The sequence below is a fragment of the Xiphias gladius genome, chromosome 23 (assembly GCF_016859285.1).
Source record: "Xiphias gladius isolate SHS-SW01 ecotype Sanya breed wild chromosome 23, ASM1685928v1, whole genome shotgun sequence".
Classification (NCBI taxonomy): domain Eukaryota; kingdom Metazoa; phylum Chordata; class Actinopteri; order Istiophoriformes; family Xiphiidae; genus Xiphias; species Xiphias gladius.
Genome location: NC_053422.1, coordinates 6,265,097 through 6,280,007, shown reverse-complemented (window position 1 = coordinate 6,280,007; position 14,911 = coordinate 6,265,097). Strand labels below are relative to the sequence as shown.

At 41.9% G+C, this 14,911-nt stretch overlaps 1 protein-coding gene across 1 annotated transcript in view; it reads right to left on the bottom strand.

The window, feature by feature from the left end:
- fstl5 (follistatin-like 5) overlaps nt 1–12,851 on the bottom strand; it is a 157,857-nt gene extending 145,006 nt beyond the window's left edge. The window contains exons 1-2 of the mRNA XM_040120213.1: nt 12,790–12,851; nt 5,106–5,247 (exon numbers count right to left, since the gene is read on the bottom strand). Coding sequence (XP_039976147.1) covers nt 5,106–5,237 — 132 coding nt within the window. The 5' untranslated portion in view covers nt 5,238–5,247; nt 12,790–12,851. The remainder of the gene's footprint in view (nt 1–5,105; nt 5,248–12,789) is intronic.
- Nucleotides 12,852–14,911: the final 2,060 nt, after the last annotated feature.

The following is a 14,911-nucleotide window of genomic DNA, read 5'->3' as shown; positions in this document are numbered from 1 at the left end:
TTATTTGCATACGGCAGACAGTGTTCATACTTCATTTGTGTGAAGAGAGTGGTTTCCCCAGGGCCGCTGGCAGGCCTGTCTGTGATGCCCTGAGACTCTGGGGACGGTGAAGCACCCAGCTGTAAAAACCCGGGGTTCATCTGCCCCTGTCACAGCTAGCTGGCTGACCGCCCACATCTCGCTCTCTCACTGGCTTTATCTCTCAAACCCCCCCCACACTCCTCCAGCACCACCCTCTTCCTTGTCCTCTCTTGTACTGCTTCAGATTTCACATCAGACACTCCTCCACACCATCAGCTTCTAAGTACACCTAAACTTATGACATGAAATCACAAACGGCAACATATCTGTATGACAAATGAATAGAAGATACGCTACAATATCCAATCAGTGATCCGGGATCTATCTGTTAGCGCTGTGTGAAAAAAATGACTGCTCTCTTATTGATTTCAGCGTGACCACAGCTTTGGGACAGCACAAGTGCTGAAGCAGACAGCTCTGGAAGAAAAAAGAAAAAACGCAGGGCATCCAGCAAAAAAGTTGAACCTGGCACAAGTACTGCCGCAGCCCAGTGCCACATTATCCAGTAATAAACTGCACTGGCGAATAAAATGAGCACAAGAACCTATCCCTGGTAGATTACTTTCTAATACTGTAATGCTTCTGTTTAACATGCAATCATTTAGGAAGAAAATAGATTTATCACACCATGATAACTTTCCGGAGTTGTCCCCGTAGTATTATAAACAACTGAGCAGCATTTTGGCTTCTGATAAGTCTCCTTGTAGGTCAAAATGTTGCACCATTTTTAAAAAATGTTTGGGGAGCTTGCAAATTTAAATGCACGGGCAGTCTTACTTTTGTTTGTTTATTTAATTTTTTTTTTTTTAGAACACTGGGCCAATTATGGCCTGGATGTCTGCCTAGCCGGACACCTTTATCCCCCTGTTTCCTTGAAATTTGAAGATTTCCTGTGTACTGTAAGTGGCCCTGTGGTAAGCTGTGTTGTAGCTATTTACCACAGAGGACGGTGAGACTAGTTGCTACATTGCTATATGTCTATATAGCAATGGTAGGTAAAGCACAGTAAATGACAAGCCATAGAACAGCAAAGATGAGCATGCAGCCAAACAGACTTTGAAAAACTCAGATTAACACCAGCATGGGCATCGATGTCTTGTTGTTACAACAGATTGACTCTATATAGTGTCTGCTTCCTAAGCCCCTGTGGAGACTTTACAGAAGCCGGTTACCTCAGCCTCAGGCTGGCTGCCATTTGAAAGTAGACAGCTCATCAAAATGAGTGACACGTGCTGGGGCTAAAACTGACCAGCTGAGGAGGAGGAGGAGGGCAGAAACAATTGGCTATTGCAGCTTTAACAGCAGCTACTGTACATCAAGCCGTTCTTTCTAAATTCTCTGATATATTCTTGTTATTTCTCCCATCCCGTGTCTCTTTATCTCAATCTCATTTGCCCGCCCACCCTCTCTCTCTCTCTCCCTCTCTCTCCCTCTCTGCTTATCCCCTGTTAATCTAGATTTGCCATGTGGCCAAATCAGTGCTGGATGGATGGGGCTTTGCACACAGTTGTCCTTGCCTCCATTTTGTTTGTCCTGACATAACAGCTTGATGTCAGAGCAACAAACTCTCAGAAATTGCTTTTGTCCCTTGTGTCAAGCAGGCCTGGCGACTTTTCCACAAATTTCACGAATTACACATTGAGCCTCTCCATTAGTCTTATAGTGAAACTCATTGTAAAAGAGACCGAGTGAAATAAGAGGGTATAAAATAAAATCTCAGAGTGGTGGTTACTGAGATCAGTAACCACCACTCTGAGTGCTATTCTCATTATAACAGACAGGATGGCTGTCCTATACCTGACCCCCATATGGAGGATTTCACAGTGAATTTCTGAAACAATACCACGGGACTTATGGGTAGAGCATGTGACTGTTTATGGCCGAGTGCCTCCCTGGTGATTGAAGTCTTTGTGAGGAAAGCTTATAAGGTCGTATCCGATCCCGTTACCCTTGTCAGACACTGTCCTTCAAAGCACGGGAAAAGGCATTGCGCTAACACAGCCACGGGTGTATTAAAGCTTGAAGCGAAGCACATTGCTCTGAATGTGTAGATGAGGAAATGAATGCAGTTATGTTGTTTAAAAAATATGTTTTGTCACCCTGCTCTTTACAAATGATAAGTGTAGCGAGGTTTTAATTTGAAATGTGATGCAAACTACAAATTATGAAATGAATATCGTCATCCTTTGTAATTAGGGACTTTCATTACCTACTATCCTACTACGAATTCAAAACCTGAGCTTTCAACTGTGTCCTGAAACTTGGCATTGCTTTTCTACAATATCTCATTTTGAAACAGCTGTTCTTTAACGCTGCTCACTCGACTGTATTGACAAGAAGATGACCCAAGCCTCTCTGCAATCTATCCAATGGTGGGGGAAATTCTCTAAGCAATAAAAAGGCCAATGACATATTTTGGAAAAGGGCTTGCAAATGTGGCCCATTTTTCACCAAAGGGCTGTAAATTTCCACAGCCTCGTTTGACAGGTGGACAGATGAGCAGAGTTTACCTCTGTCCTCTCACAAGACGAATTGTAATGGTATGCAGATGCTTTAATGACATTCCCCTGCGATGTAATCACAGCGCCTGACACATTAATTTCATTGGAGCGGAAAAGCACATACATCATTTTTGCAGCTTCTCGTCAAACTCCCGCCACATGTGGACATACATTATTTTAATTCTTAAAGTCACGCTGGTTCCAAACCGGGGTAATAAAAAGAGAGAAAGTCCAAACTAGTTAGTTTAAACAACAGAAAACTACACTGAACCAGGGATACCTAGGATTTTGTTGGGGGACAAAAAGTTAAAGCGCAACCAGGAAAGGTTTCGAGTGGGGGAAAAAAAAAGAAAAACTGCAATGCAAATTGGGCAGTCAACACTATGGGCGCTACCTCGAAGATTTGTGTCTCAGTGTCTTTTAAACTGCCTCTGAAATTCGAAAGCTGCTAGCTTTAACAATAAAGTCTGAGGATTTATTCGCCAAGGTGTTTTTTATCCCCCAGTATAATGCAAAGAATTATGTTTTTTAGGCACATTCTAAAACATCATCAGTTGGTTTTACTGTATGTAAAAAATAGCCCGGTGAAAGGGAAAGTTCAGTCAAATCACAACTTTCTCGAGTAAAACTAGCAACTAGCGAGCAGACAGGTTTTGTTTCATGTACTGAGGTGTTAAGGAACAGTATGCGTCTCTGAAGGTTGTGATGCCATTCCAGTGCTAATGAGATAAATTATACACTTTTATTAGGTACACCGGTACAATCTAATTCAGATCCAATACAACTGTTCTACCATAAAGTTTACTTTTATGATGCCTATACTGTTCAGTGTTTAACAACATTATAGAGATGTTGATTCAATTATATGTTTTAGTATTGAGGTCATAGTGGTGGTGTTGTACTGAACTGCAGCCCCCTTACTTTCACTATACTTTCTTTGAAATAAAATTCAAGTACCAGGACACTTCTCTGCCCAGATCAGTTACACTTGTCGATACACAAAGAATCCCCAAAATCCTATGCCTAAAAGGTGTGAACACAGGCTAAAGAAAGAAACATTTCATCCTCCAGACTTCAAAGCATTCTCTTTACGACATGAAACTGAGAGACGGTGTAAGCTGGAAAACTATTTTTTCTTGTTTTCTGCTTAGCCCAGGATATGTAGGAACTGAAATGGTACCAAGTATTGACAAGACAGCGGTGCAATGCCACACTGTACATAAAGATAAGGTTATACAACAGTGATCTTCAGCAGTGGACCTTGAAGACTGAAATCCAGCACCGTCCAAGCAGAGATAGACGTTGGATCATGTGCCTCTCTCTTCCCTTTGATATAAAGTATCTCAGACTGGAAGAAGTGCAATCTCTGCAGTTTATTGAGATCATTTTACAGTATTTTTGGGTAGTAAAGTTTAATTCTCTTTACTTCCTTAAAACCTACACACAATTTCCTGGGTAGTGGTGGCCAGAAAGAAGCAGAACGCTTACACAGCTGGTATCTGCAGTCCTCGTATTTAGAAAGCATCTCCTTAAATAAACAGTTTGAAAGGTCAGAATGTGTTTGACCATCATGTCGACTCAACAGCTTTGCGTCGCTCCCAGCTTCTCACTCAACTCCCATACAGTCCAATGACGTTCCTACCATCTGTCCCCTCCATCTCCCTCTCCATCACACACTCTTTCTAACCACCTCTCACCCACTTTAGTACCACCGTCTTTGCCTTTCATTCCCATGCAGACATGACTTAAGGCAACTGAATCAAATTTTAAATGCAATATATAGTATGACAATGACAAATTGCCTCCAAGTAAAGAGCAAAAATAAAACCATTTTTTTCTTTATGATCGCTGCTAATTTTTTATCTTGGATTGGATAGGGAGGCAATGTGTTTACAAGTGAACAGACCTGCAAAGGGGGCTTATGGGAAATGTGTACTGAAATGCCACAATCCGACTAACGCCTCTTGACAAAAGAAGTTTGCTTTCCTCAAGTCTCCATCTGCAAAAACAGTCAATTCCTTTCGCAATCTGGCTCTAATTAATCAATCTCTGTTACTCTGGAGTTTTGGAACCGAATCAGAGGAAAAAAGTAGAGTATGCTGTTAGTTTAGATGAGAAAACTGTAACTTGTTCCTTGAGATGCTGCGAGAGAGATTAATAAAAGCAGCAGGTTCTGCTTGTGGGGCCTGCCCTGTATCAACAAACATTAAGTTACATCTTTTACTTTAAACGTTCAGCTAAGATGCCATGCAAACATCCTCACTTCATTCAAAGGTCGTTTTCATCTTTGCTCAGCTGTGCCTGGCAATAATCTGATGTTGTCTTTGAAAAGACAGTCCCATGGCACAGAGTTATGGGGATAATGATTCATCAAGTCTTTTTTTTTATAGTCGGCAGGAAGACAATAACCACAGGTGAGTCATCTGATGCAGGAAGAAAGTGCCACTGTAATTAGTTTCATATTTGGCAAGAGCACATAGTTCTCGTTACAGACAGCAAATGAAAAAAGAAGGCAATCAATACCTTGTGTCGGAATCTCACGACTGGTCGATAAGGCGGCGACCCAAATCCCTCCTTGTTGGGTCTCCCGTCGGCGCCGAGCACAGCAAGCCCCAACAGTAAAATTGCCGCCGACCACCATCTGGCTGTCTTCATTGGTCTTTTCCTGTCACAAAACCAAACAAGAATGGTGAAGAGTCTTCTCAAACACTCTGGAGGTTCAGTTCCGGTTGGCCAGGACAATACATCAAGTCCACTTTAATTAGTGTAGACAATGGGAGCTGTGAAACTGTCGCTGGTTTAAACTAAAGCTATCAATACATGCCCCAACACTCAGCAAGGAGATTAGATCTCCTTTTGAATCAATTAAGGGGAAATAGACGTCATGAGAAAATCAAAATAAAGAAGACAAAGAGCCAGTATATTAAGGCAATTAGAGTGAGGGCTTTGTATTAATTAGGTTGAGTGTCGAAGTCAAGCAACTGTGATGTAGCACAGAGATTACATCTTAAACAATATCCCCACACCCTCGCAGAGATGCAGCCAAAATATATTTATTCAAGGAAGTGAGAATATTCACTTTTCACCCCCAACATAACTGCATTTTCAATTATTCATTATGCTGTGTAAGAACGAGTTTGACCTTTGCATTGCATGAATTTAAAAAAACCATGTTTGGGGGGGGGGGATGCCCTGTGAAAATGTGCGTCCCAGAAACAGTGATGTTCAAAGAGGTTAAGACGCAGTAAATACACAGATTGGAGGATGTGTTAGTCAGTGCTCTCATATTGCCTTACACAAGCTTTAACACAAACACACGCGCACACACACACACACACACAAGCTTTTTGTTAAAATCTGCAATGCGTTTGTTCCTTATTTTTATCCCACATCTTTATCTCCATTTATGCCCTCGGTTCTTTGTGCAGCACATTGCACAAATCCCCTTTGTTACAGGCGCTTTATAAATACATTTGACTCAACTTGACTTGTTGATTTTCACAGGAAAACACTGAGCTGTACTTCCTAAGATGCCTCAAGCCACTAGTGCCTGCTCATCATCCTCCGGCAGAGGGAGATGACTGACAGCGGGACGGTGACCCTGCTTCCTTGTTCTTCTGGAGTGACACAGAGTCAGACAACAATGGCACTGTTGTGGCCCACTTGCTATTCACCGGAGGTCAGGAGGTCGTGCCAGCAGTGTGGCATGTCCCTGTGATGTGCCGGACAAAGAGGGGAACATTGAAACTTTATTTCCGTGACCTTATGTGACTTTTGCCGCCTTGCTGAGCTGCCTGACACCTGCAGATTCCCTGCACATTTTCCGCTTTGAAACTCATCCCTCTACACCAACTTTTAACCCATCTTTTTCTTGAGGAGATATGATGGACTTGGTCTGTGCACCGTGTGTGATTTATCCTGATGAAAATGTAACCTTCAGTTAGCAGAACCAATATCAACAAATGGGGTGTCTATATGAACGTCTGCCAGATTCAACATCTAATTTCCAGACTTTTAGTTTGACCTTTAGAGACATTGGCATTTTAAAATCTATGTTCTTCATCAAACTCTGAGACAACCTCGACAGAGTCTCGTCCTACACAACTTAGACCCATCACCAGCCCAACTAACAAACCATCCAGCTCCTGCTGTTGAATTTAAAGAAACATTAAAGTCAAATTTTCACAAATGAGATATATAAAGGTAATTGGAGAAGATATTCAAAGGAAGTATCTACAAAGGAACTAATGTACAAGTCGTATGCAAGACTTGGTCTTTTGCATGTTTACCTTCAGAACATATCTTTAACCTTTGTAGATGAAATTTCTCATCATGCCAGTCCCCGATTGAAAGTTCCTTGATAATCCTGTGGGCAGGGTGTTTTTGTTCCATGGTGCGAGTCTAAAAATTCAAAAGATCTCTGAAACTGGCAAAGTAACTTTTAAAATGCTGGCAATGAGCAACAGCCTTAACCATCCCCTGTAGACAAATTATGGTCATATTGTCCTATGAGGCACTAAAAATCTTACTTATTGTCTGTTTAATGTGACCACATTCATTCTCTATGCATTTCTAAACTCTCCAGATCCAGGTAGGAACCCTGCCTGCAGCTCCACTTCTCTGCTATGACAGTCAGCCAGCCATACTTGGTAGATTTCCATATCTGCCAGCGCAATCAATCAAATTCTTTGCGGTGTCCCAGCGTTAAATGGGTTATTAATGGACTAACTTTTGCAGGGTGCTGTGTCAGAGACAGAGACATATTCACAGTTTTAAGAAGTGTAACTGTGTCATACAACACAATTTCTTGCAGACATTTAACTCATTATGATCAGTAAAAACTGCAACATGTACAAATAATCTTCCAGCTCTACTCCCACTGACTAAATCTTTAGTTATCTTACTCTGGGTTCCTAAACTGCCAACTATGCTGTTATGTATTTCATTAGAAGAGTCTCTTATATAACAGCAAAAACTGTCTTTACAGTGGACTGAACAATGCCCATTTAAATTGTTTCTGTTTCAAACCAGAGTTCACAAAGAGTTTTTCTGAGTTTTTGTGGCTGTTGATGAGTTAATGTTCTTGTCATTGAGTCCGTTTCTTTTCATCTTGTGCACCATTAATGTTAATAGAGCTTTGACACAATGACAAATTACAGAGAGCAATGACATGGAAGCAAAACTGATGGCAAAAGTTGAACAAATGCAAAACTGCCATTACGAATGTAACTGTCCACAGCATACACTGTTTGTGGTGCTGCTGAACTGCAATATGTTATACTGAGAGATATTTCTAATATTTTGTCCATCCCATTTGTGGGTAAACTAAATATCAAAAACAACTGCCAGCCGTTAAACACATTAAGATTCATCAGCAGCACAAACTTCCAAAATGACCGTAAGGTTGAATCTACACTTCCCTAGAACCATTTTTTTTAAAAACATTATAACAGCCATATACATTACTAAGTTGCAACTCTTAGTCAATTAATCAAGCAACAGAAAATTTATCAGCAACAATTCGGATTTAAATTAATCATTTAAGTCTTCTTTTATTTAGCCAGAATGCCATATAACTACTAATTCTAGCTTCTCAAATGTGAGCATTTGCCAGTTTATTTTCCAGTGTTCTGAAAGTAGACTGAATGTGTTTTGGTTTTTGGACCTTCGGTTAGACAAAAGACAACTGAAGACCTCAAACTCTGGGAACCTGTAATAGGAATTCTCACTGAATTCTCATATGATTAATCGATTCATTGGGAAAATAATCAGTAGACTATTCGATAATGATAATAATCATTAGTTGCAGCCTGAAATATTAAAGGCAAAAATGGAACATTATGAAGTTGGATTTATTGCTGGGCTATTGTATTAGACTGAATTTGTTATAGCTACATGTAAGTAATTAACAGGCATCTGAATGTATTATCTGATGCAGGCTACAAGAGAGGTTTTCTATTATTTTACAGGATTTTGCAAGGTGCCATGAATTTAAGCCAAGTTTTTGGATGATTTTTTTTTTTTTTTTTTTTTCGAGAAACTCCATGACATGAACTGGGAAAAGTTCTGAATTCTGGGATTTGGCACAGAATGACCCACCATTCACTCTTGGGAGCTGTAGAGTACAACCACAGCGCTCTACGGAACAACTCATTGGGAACTTAGAGGAGCTGAAAGTGTAGAACACTGCAACCTTACATGTAAAAAAAACCTGAGGTTAATAGCCCCACTTCATGTTATGTCAGCAAACTACATCCAAAATGTTCATGTTACTAAACTGAGAGGGGCAAGAGCTATCACACATAAGTGAGTCTAGCTTTCTCTGGATTCTCTGGATCCAGCTGCTGTTCAGGACAGCGGTTCCTAACCTGGAGGTCGGGACCTCCACGAGGGGTCACAGGTTTAATCTGAGGGGTCGCAAATTGGTTAACAGGAGAGAAAATGAGGAGAAAAAAATGTGTTTCTGCAACACAAAGTTTCTTGTTCTTGTAAATTAATGGCTAATTTTACTTCTTCAGGGTTCTAAAAATTATTCAGTGAAGCTTTATTTTACAAATCTGTAAATTCCAATTTATTTCCAAATAAATGTTAAGGATAGTAGTAATGTTTTGTTCAATTGTGCCTAAAAAGACATTAAGTAAAGGGTGAGATTATACTTGCTAGTTTGAAGATTTGAAGATTTGAACCTATAACTTTTCCTGAGATCTACGTATGTCATGGTATTTGTTCTCAAGATTCACGACTGTTCAGTTTGTTGAGAAATAGGCACCCGTAGTCGTTTTGACAAACTTTATAGAAGAAATGGTGGCTAGCGGTGCAAAATAGATGCTTGGGGGCAGCTTTGGATGTGGCTGTTTTTGCTAAAATATTTTGAACACTGTGCTAGAGGGTTCGGTGCCCTTTTGCAAAAGGTTGAAACTATATGTTCGGTCTTGTTTAGAAAACATGACCTATACCGTTCCTACTACTGAAAGACAGTCACGGAAGAAACTCAGAAGTTCCCAGTGAAACGTCAGCCACGTTCAGAACCTCTCATTTCTCAAGGGCTTTGTTTCATTATATTTGAGACAAGCTGAATGTAATTAAAAGGCTGTAAATTAAAGAGTTATCAGCAATAAGTCAGAATTAGTCTAAGCTGACGTACAGTATAATAGTCATGTGGGAAAAGGGTATTCCTCTCCAACAACATAAATCATGCACAATGTCAGGAAAATGTATGACAGGTTTCAAATATGTATTCCTAATTTTCAGAGTTATGACTCATCAAACACGCATGACAGCTGATAGTAAATGACATCGTGTGCATTAATTCAAACCCAGCTATTGGCCGGTGCGGTGCAGTCAGCTGGTGCATACACATAGTATCTTTGAGGTGGTCTGTACTGTATGGACATTTCTGTTTTGCTCACCCTGTGCACTGAATAGAAAAAATCTGCTGAATGAGACCGGGGTGGGGGGTTGGGGGGGCTATGAGCTTGTCAAGACATGATGCATTGTGTACATAGTGGGAAATAGGTAGTCTTCATTTGAAAGTCAGTGCCAAAGCTTAGATGTGCTCGGAGCCAGAGTTACGATGGCACTCCCTCGGGGGGGGTTCCAGGGATAACGTCCAATGTTTCTGTCTCCTGTGCTTTCAAGGCAAATAAATAGTACTCAAGACCTTCGGGATTCGCTCAAACACACACTCTTACTCACACCCGAGGACTTGTACATACAAGTACATATGCAGCCTCAGACATGAGTTGATGTCAGTTGAACTAAGGCCCATACACACTTAAAGTTATGACAGTTCCTTCCATTTTTCAGAATAAAACTGTATTTTTACTTTTCCTGCTAAATAACATTTCAGGTTTTACGACATCACGTGCACCATTTTGGGTCTTATCCCAAAGCCGCTGTCACAAAAATAACCACTCTGAAAAGGTTTTTAAATGGAACATAATGCTACAGAATTCAAGAAATGAATGAATATGTGTGTGTGTGTGTGTGTGTGTTTGTGTTGCAAGTTATCCTTAGGGTTTGTTCAGTACAAATTTCAACCCAATCAAGTGAAAAATAAGCGATTGGTGAGGCTGAGAATACGCATACGAAGAATCGCCAAAATTGTGAAATTTAGCTTCAAGGGCCAAACTTCAAAAATCATAACTAAAAAAGTATTTGGAGTAGAGCTAGAGGATTTTGCAAGGTCCCATGAATTTAATAGAAGTTTCCACATGAGCTTTTTTAAGAAAATCCATGACACGAACTGGGAGGTCCTATGTGAGTTGGTATGGAATGACCCTCAGGTAAACATCTATGAATGAGAACAGGACAATGCTGAAAAAAAACAAAACAAAACATGCATGCTAAGTCAACTGACTGTGGCCAAAAACCAACTAAAACACTCCTTTTATGCTTTTCCTTATTTTCTGTCATATGTATAATGTTACAATGTTGGACGTTAATATTAAACGTGGCCAAAGTTTCAAATAATGAGGTAAACGTATGTAAAGGTTATCCCTTGGAGACAAAAGCTCAGGCGTCAAGACTGCTCTGAACGCTAGGTTTCCGACGGTTCAAATCAACTTCCGCGAAGGGCTGGCGTCAGCTCGTCATGGATTTCTTAACACAGTCATCTGCTCTAAGCACAGCTCGTTCTCCCAGTCTACTTGAGTAGCATTATAGGCATTTAATGTACTCCAGCATACAAATGACCAACGGTGCCGGTTTACCATACAATCATCTGGCCACAGCAGAATAGCATTTTAGTAGCAACGTTAGCTTTTGTATTTCCGGGCAGCGGACAGTTTCCAATCAGTCGGCCACGAAACCTGTAGTGCACCGCTGCCTGACACATTCCCGCTGTAGCGGGAAAAAAAACCAGACACGCTCTTAGTTTGGACGAAATTGGTTGAGGAAAACTGAAGCTCTCTTCCTCCTCTTTGGCAGTTTTGGCAGCGCCTTTCACAGTGTGCTTTGCTGATTATGACGGAGCGCCAACACATCAGTGTAATGCTGCAACTGCAGTCGCAAATGACAGAAATCCACCGAGAGCAACACTTGTCGGAGAATAGTGTTTTCCATGAAGACACACATCTGAGTTGTGGCTGAGAGCTGGAGGAGGCATGATATTGGATGGAGGCAGCCGCCTTATAATTCACTACGCAGGAAAACCCCAATCTACAAGGTCACTGCGCTGTTTGAAATACTCACAATACATATATAAACAGCAAACCAGACCTGATATTGCAACACAAACTTTAAAAACGTTGCCAGGCATGAGACATGACTTGACACGGACCGTTGATCGAACAAAACAAACTTTAAACATAACCAGGGGCTTACAGAAAGTATAAATGACGTTTTTTTTCACTGTTTTTTTTTAAAACATATTATAGACTAAACAACTAATCGATTACCCGAGAAAAGAGTCCTGAAAACCTGCTTATTTAACGCACCACCCGGCGGCCACGGCAAGGGTCCCAAATCAAACACACCTGCCATGTTGGCGCCACCAACAGGTGCACGCTGGGTCGGAAGCTAAACGCTAAATGCTAAATGCTAAATGCTAAATGCTAAACTAAAAAACCGACGGAGAATCCTTCGGTCCCCTTCGGTCCACTTCGGTCCACTTCGGCTGTGACCTCTCCGTTCACTTCCACCGTCAGTGAGGTGAGGTGAGCCCCACCCTTTACGCTGTTTCCGGTCGTCCCCCTGCCCGGCGTTTGTAAACCCTGGGGCAGCGCGGCGGGGCCGGAGCGCCGGAGCGGACTGGTTGTGTTTTCGAGTGAAACTGGCAGATGAAGAGGATGCAGAGCAGATTGTGGAAGATTCCCTGTGCAGGAGAGCAAGTGGCAGGCTATTTGATTTATTAAGCTCACCGTTGCTACATGATGGACTCGCAGTTATCCGTTGCATGCACAGGCTGCGAGGTGCCTGACTGGAATGATTTATTTCTTGGTCGTCGCGGTGTATATGCGTATACGCAGTGAAATGCCAATGCATATATTCCTGGTAGCCTAAAGATGTTATTTCATTTAATAGCTTTATCATCTATTATTGTTATCACCATATTGCATTTTCACTCCTCCCCTTCCCTCCTTTTGAAAACGCAACGCCGTAACGTTACATTAACGTACATTATAACTGACTGACTTTGTACATTTTTTACACGAGTAATTTTTACTTTGACTTGAGCAAAATGTCTTTGAAGTAACTGTACTTTTACCTGAGTACAAGTTTCCAGTGCTCTTTCCACCCCTGCTGGGGATAAAGTAGGTATTTCCAAGAATCCTGGGAGAGCTTGCCGCAGTTCTTCCGTGGATCTAGTCTGTCTGGGTGTCTTCTTCGTCCTCATGTGACCCCAGACTGACTCCATGATGCTGAGATCAGGGCTCTGTGGGGGCCAGGCCATTCGATGCAAGTGCTCCTTGCTCTTCTTGTCTCACGGGATAGTTCCTCATGACTCTTGACTGTATGTCCTGGGGGTCATTGTGATGCCGCAGAATGAATTTGGGACCGGGCGCCTCCCTGATGCATAAGAATCTAAACATCTAACCTGCCTAAAACTTTTACAAGGTATTGTAAGGTATATATTAAGTACGCACATACTTAATATAAAGTATAATGTTGGCCTACCAGATAGGTCATACGAGTTCGTCCACGGTTCGTCCATTAAAGGTCGGTGGTTTGATCCCCAGTTCCTCCAGTCCGCATGTCGAAGTGTCCTTGGGCCAAGATACCCAAAGAAGAACCCCCAAAAAATTGCTCCAATGTATCGTGTGAGTGTGTGTGTGTGTGTGTGTGTGTGTGTGTGTGTGTGTGTGTGTGTAGAAAGCGCTGTATGTATAGAAAATGCGCTGTATGACTGTTGGTGAATGTGGCGTGTAGTGTTAAGTGCTCTGAGTGGTCGATAAGATTAGAAAAGAGCCATAAAAGTGCAGTCCCTTCATTACTGTAGTCGGCTACTGAATCAAGGAGTCAAGGGGAAATCTGGTGTTAAAATCTAATGATGACATAATTAATAGATTAGATGGTGCGTGTGTAGCCCGAAGTAATATATCCCACTCGAGAGACATCTAAAGGGGGCAGTGTTTCGATTGAAAAGCTGGTCATTTCTCCAATCCCAACCATTGCATTCAGTTATGGAATGTGGAATCTCTGTCAATAAATAAAAGCCGATTCTCAGCAAACAGCTCATTAACATACCGTAAACATCCAACGTTTTCCCTTTCAGTATGTTCAGTTTTATGCAATATTCTCAGCAGAAGAAGTTCTGAGTCCGTACGCTGTAACCTAAACAACAATGTCAACTTCAGACTGTGATTAGATTTACCTAATCTTATTTGTGTTTCAAAGCTCCTCTGGCTGGTCAGTACAGGAAAAAATTACTTTCTTCGCCAGGCCAATTTCCAGTCGAACTGCGGCCCACCTGTACAGCCGAGAAATTGGATTGCAGACGGGGCAACAGGGCCTGGTTCAGCTAGCAGGGATGCTGTGGTTGCTCCCAGTTTGCTCTGTAAACCTCTTTCCTGGAGAGGCTTGTTTGAAATTATTCAAATTGTCAGGGAGGTCACTGGAGGGGAACTTGAAGTCAGCAGATAAACTGCTCCGCTTCCCCCCCCTCCCCAACCTTTTTCACCATATGCTTCAGCTGACACATCCCCCCGACCCCCTGTGGGCAGAGCTCTTTAAGCATACTCAGCGGTATTTCTATGTACAGATCAATTTGGTCAAAGTACTACAGTTTGTCTCAGAGATATCGGGAGAACACCGGAGCATCTGCTGCGTGTTTGCTGCCCAAGCACCCTACCACAGCATGTCTTATTTGGCAGAGGTATCATGGCACTTCTCCTACTCATACATCCCTGGCAGCACTATATACTGATAAAGGACTCATTCAGGTTCAAGGCACGTCCAGAACCACAGGCGACACACTTCCCCCTAGGGTAGTGCTTTAGTTTGGTCCTTGTTCTTCCCTTTACAAATGCTGAAAATGCTGTGCCAATCTCTCAGATGGAGTAGTTCCTCACAACAAAGGAACAGAGGGATGTCTTTGAATGTCATACATGCAAAAATGAGTATCTCATATAGTATTCATGTTATGCCCCTGCATGATGTCCGAATGGATCGCTTTCAAGACTTCCTTGCATCCGACGACTGTTTTGTTAGTACATCGGCGGCCTCCGTAGTCCACACGTTTTATGATGTGCACGGAAATGAAACACTTGGGGTTTGAAAAGGACATGCTTAGAGGGTTTTGCGTGTGTTGGGGGTGGGGGGGGCATTTCACTACGTTTTTCTTGTGCTTCCAGAGGAGTGAAAGACTCTAACAACTCAAACGGACCATA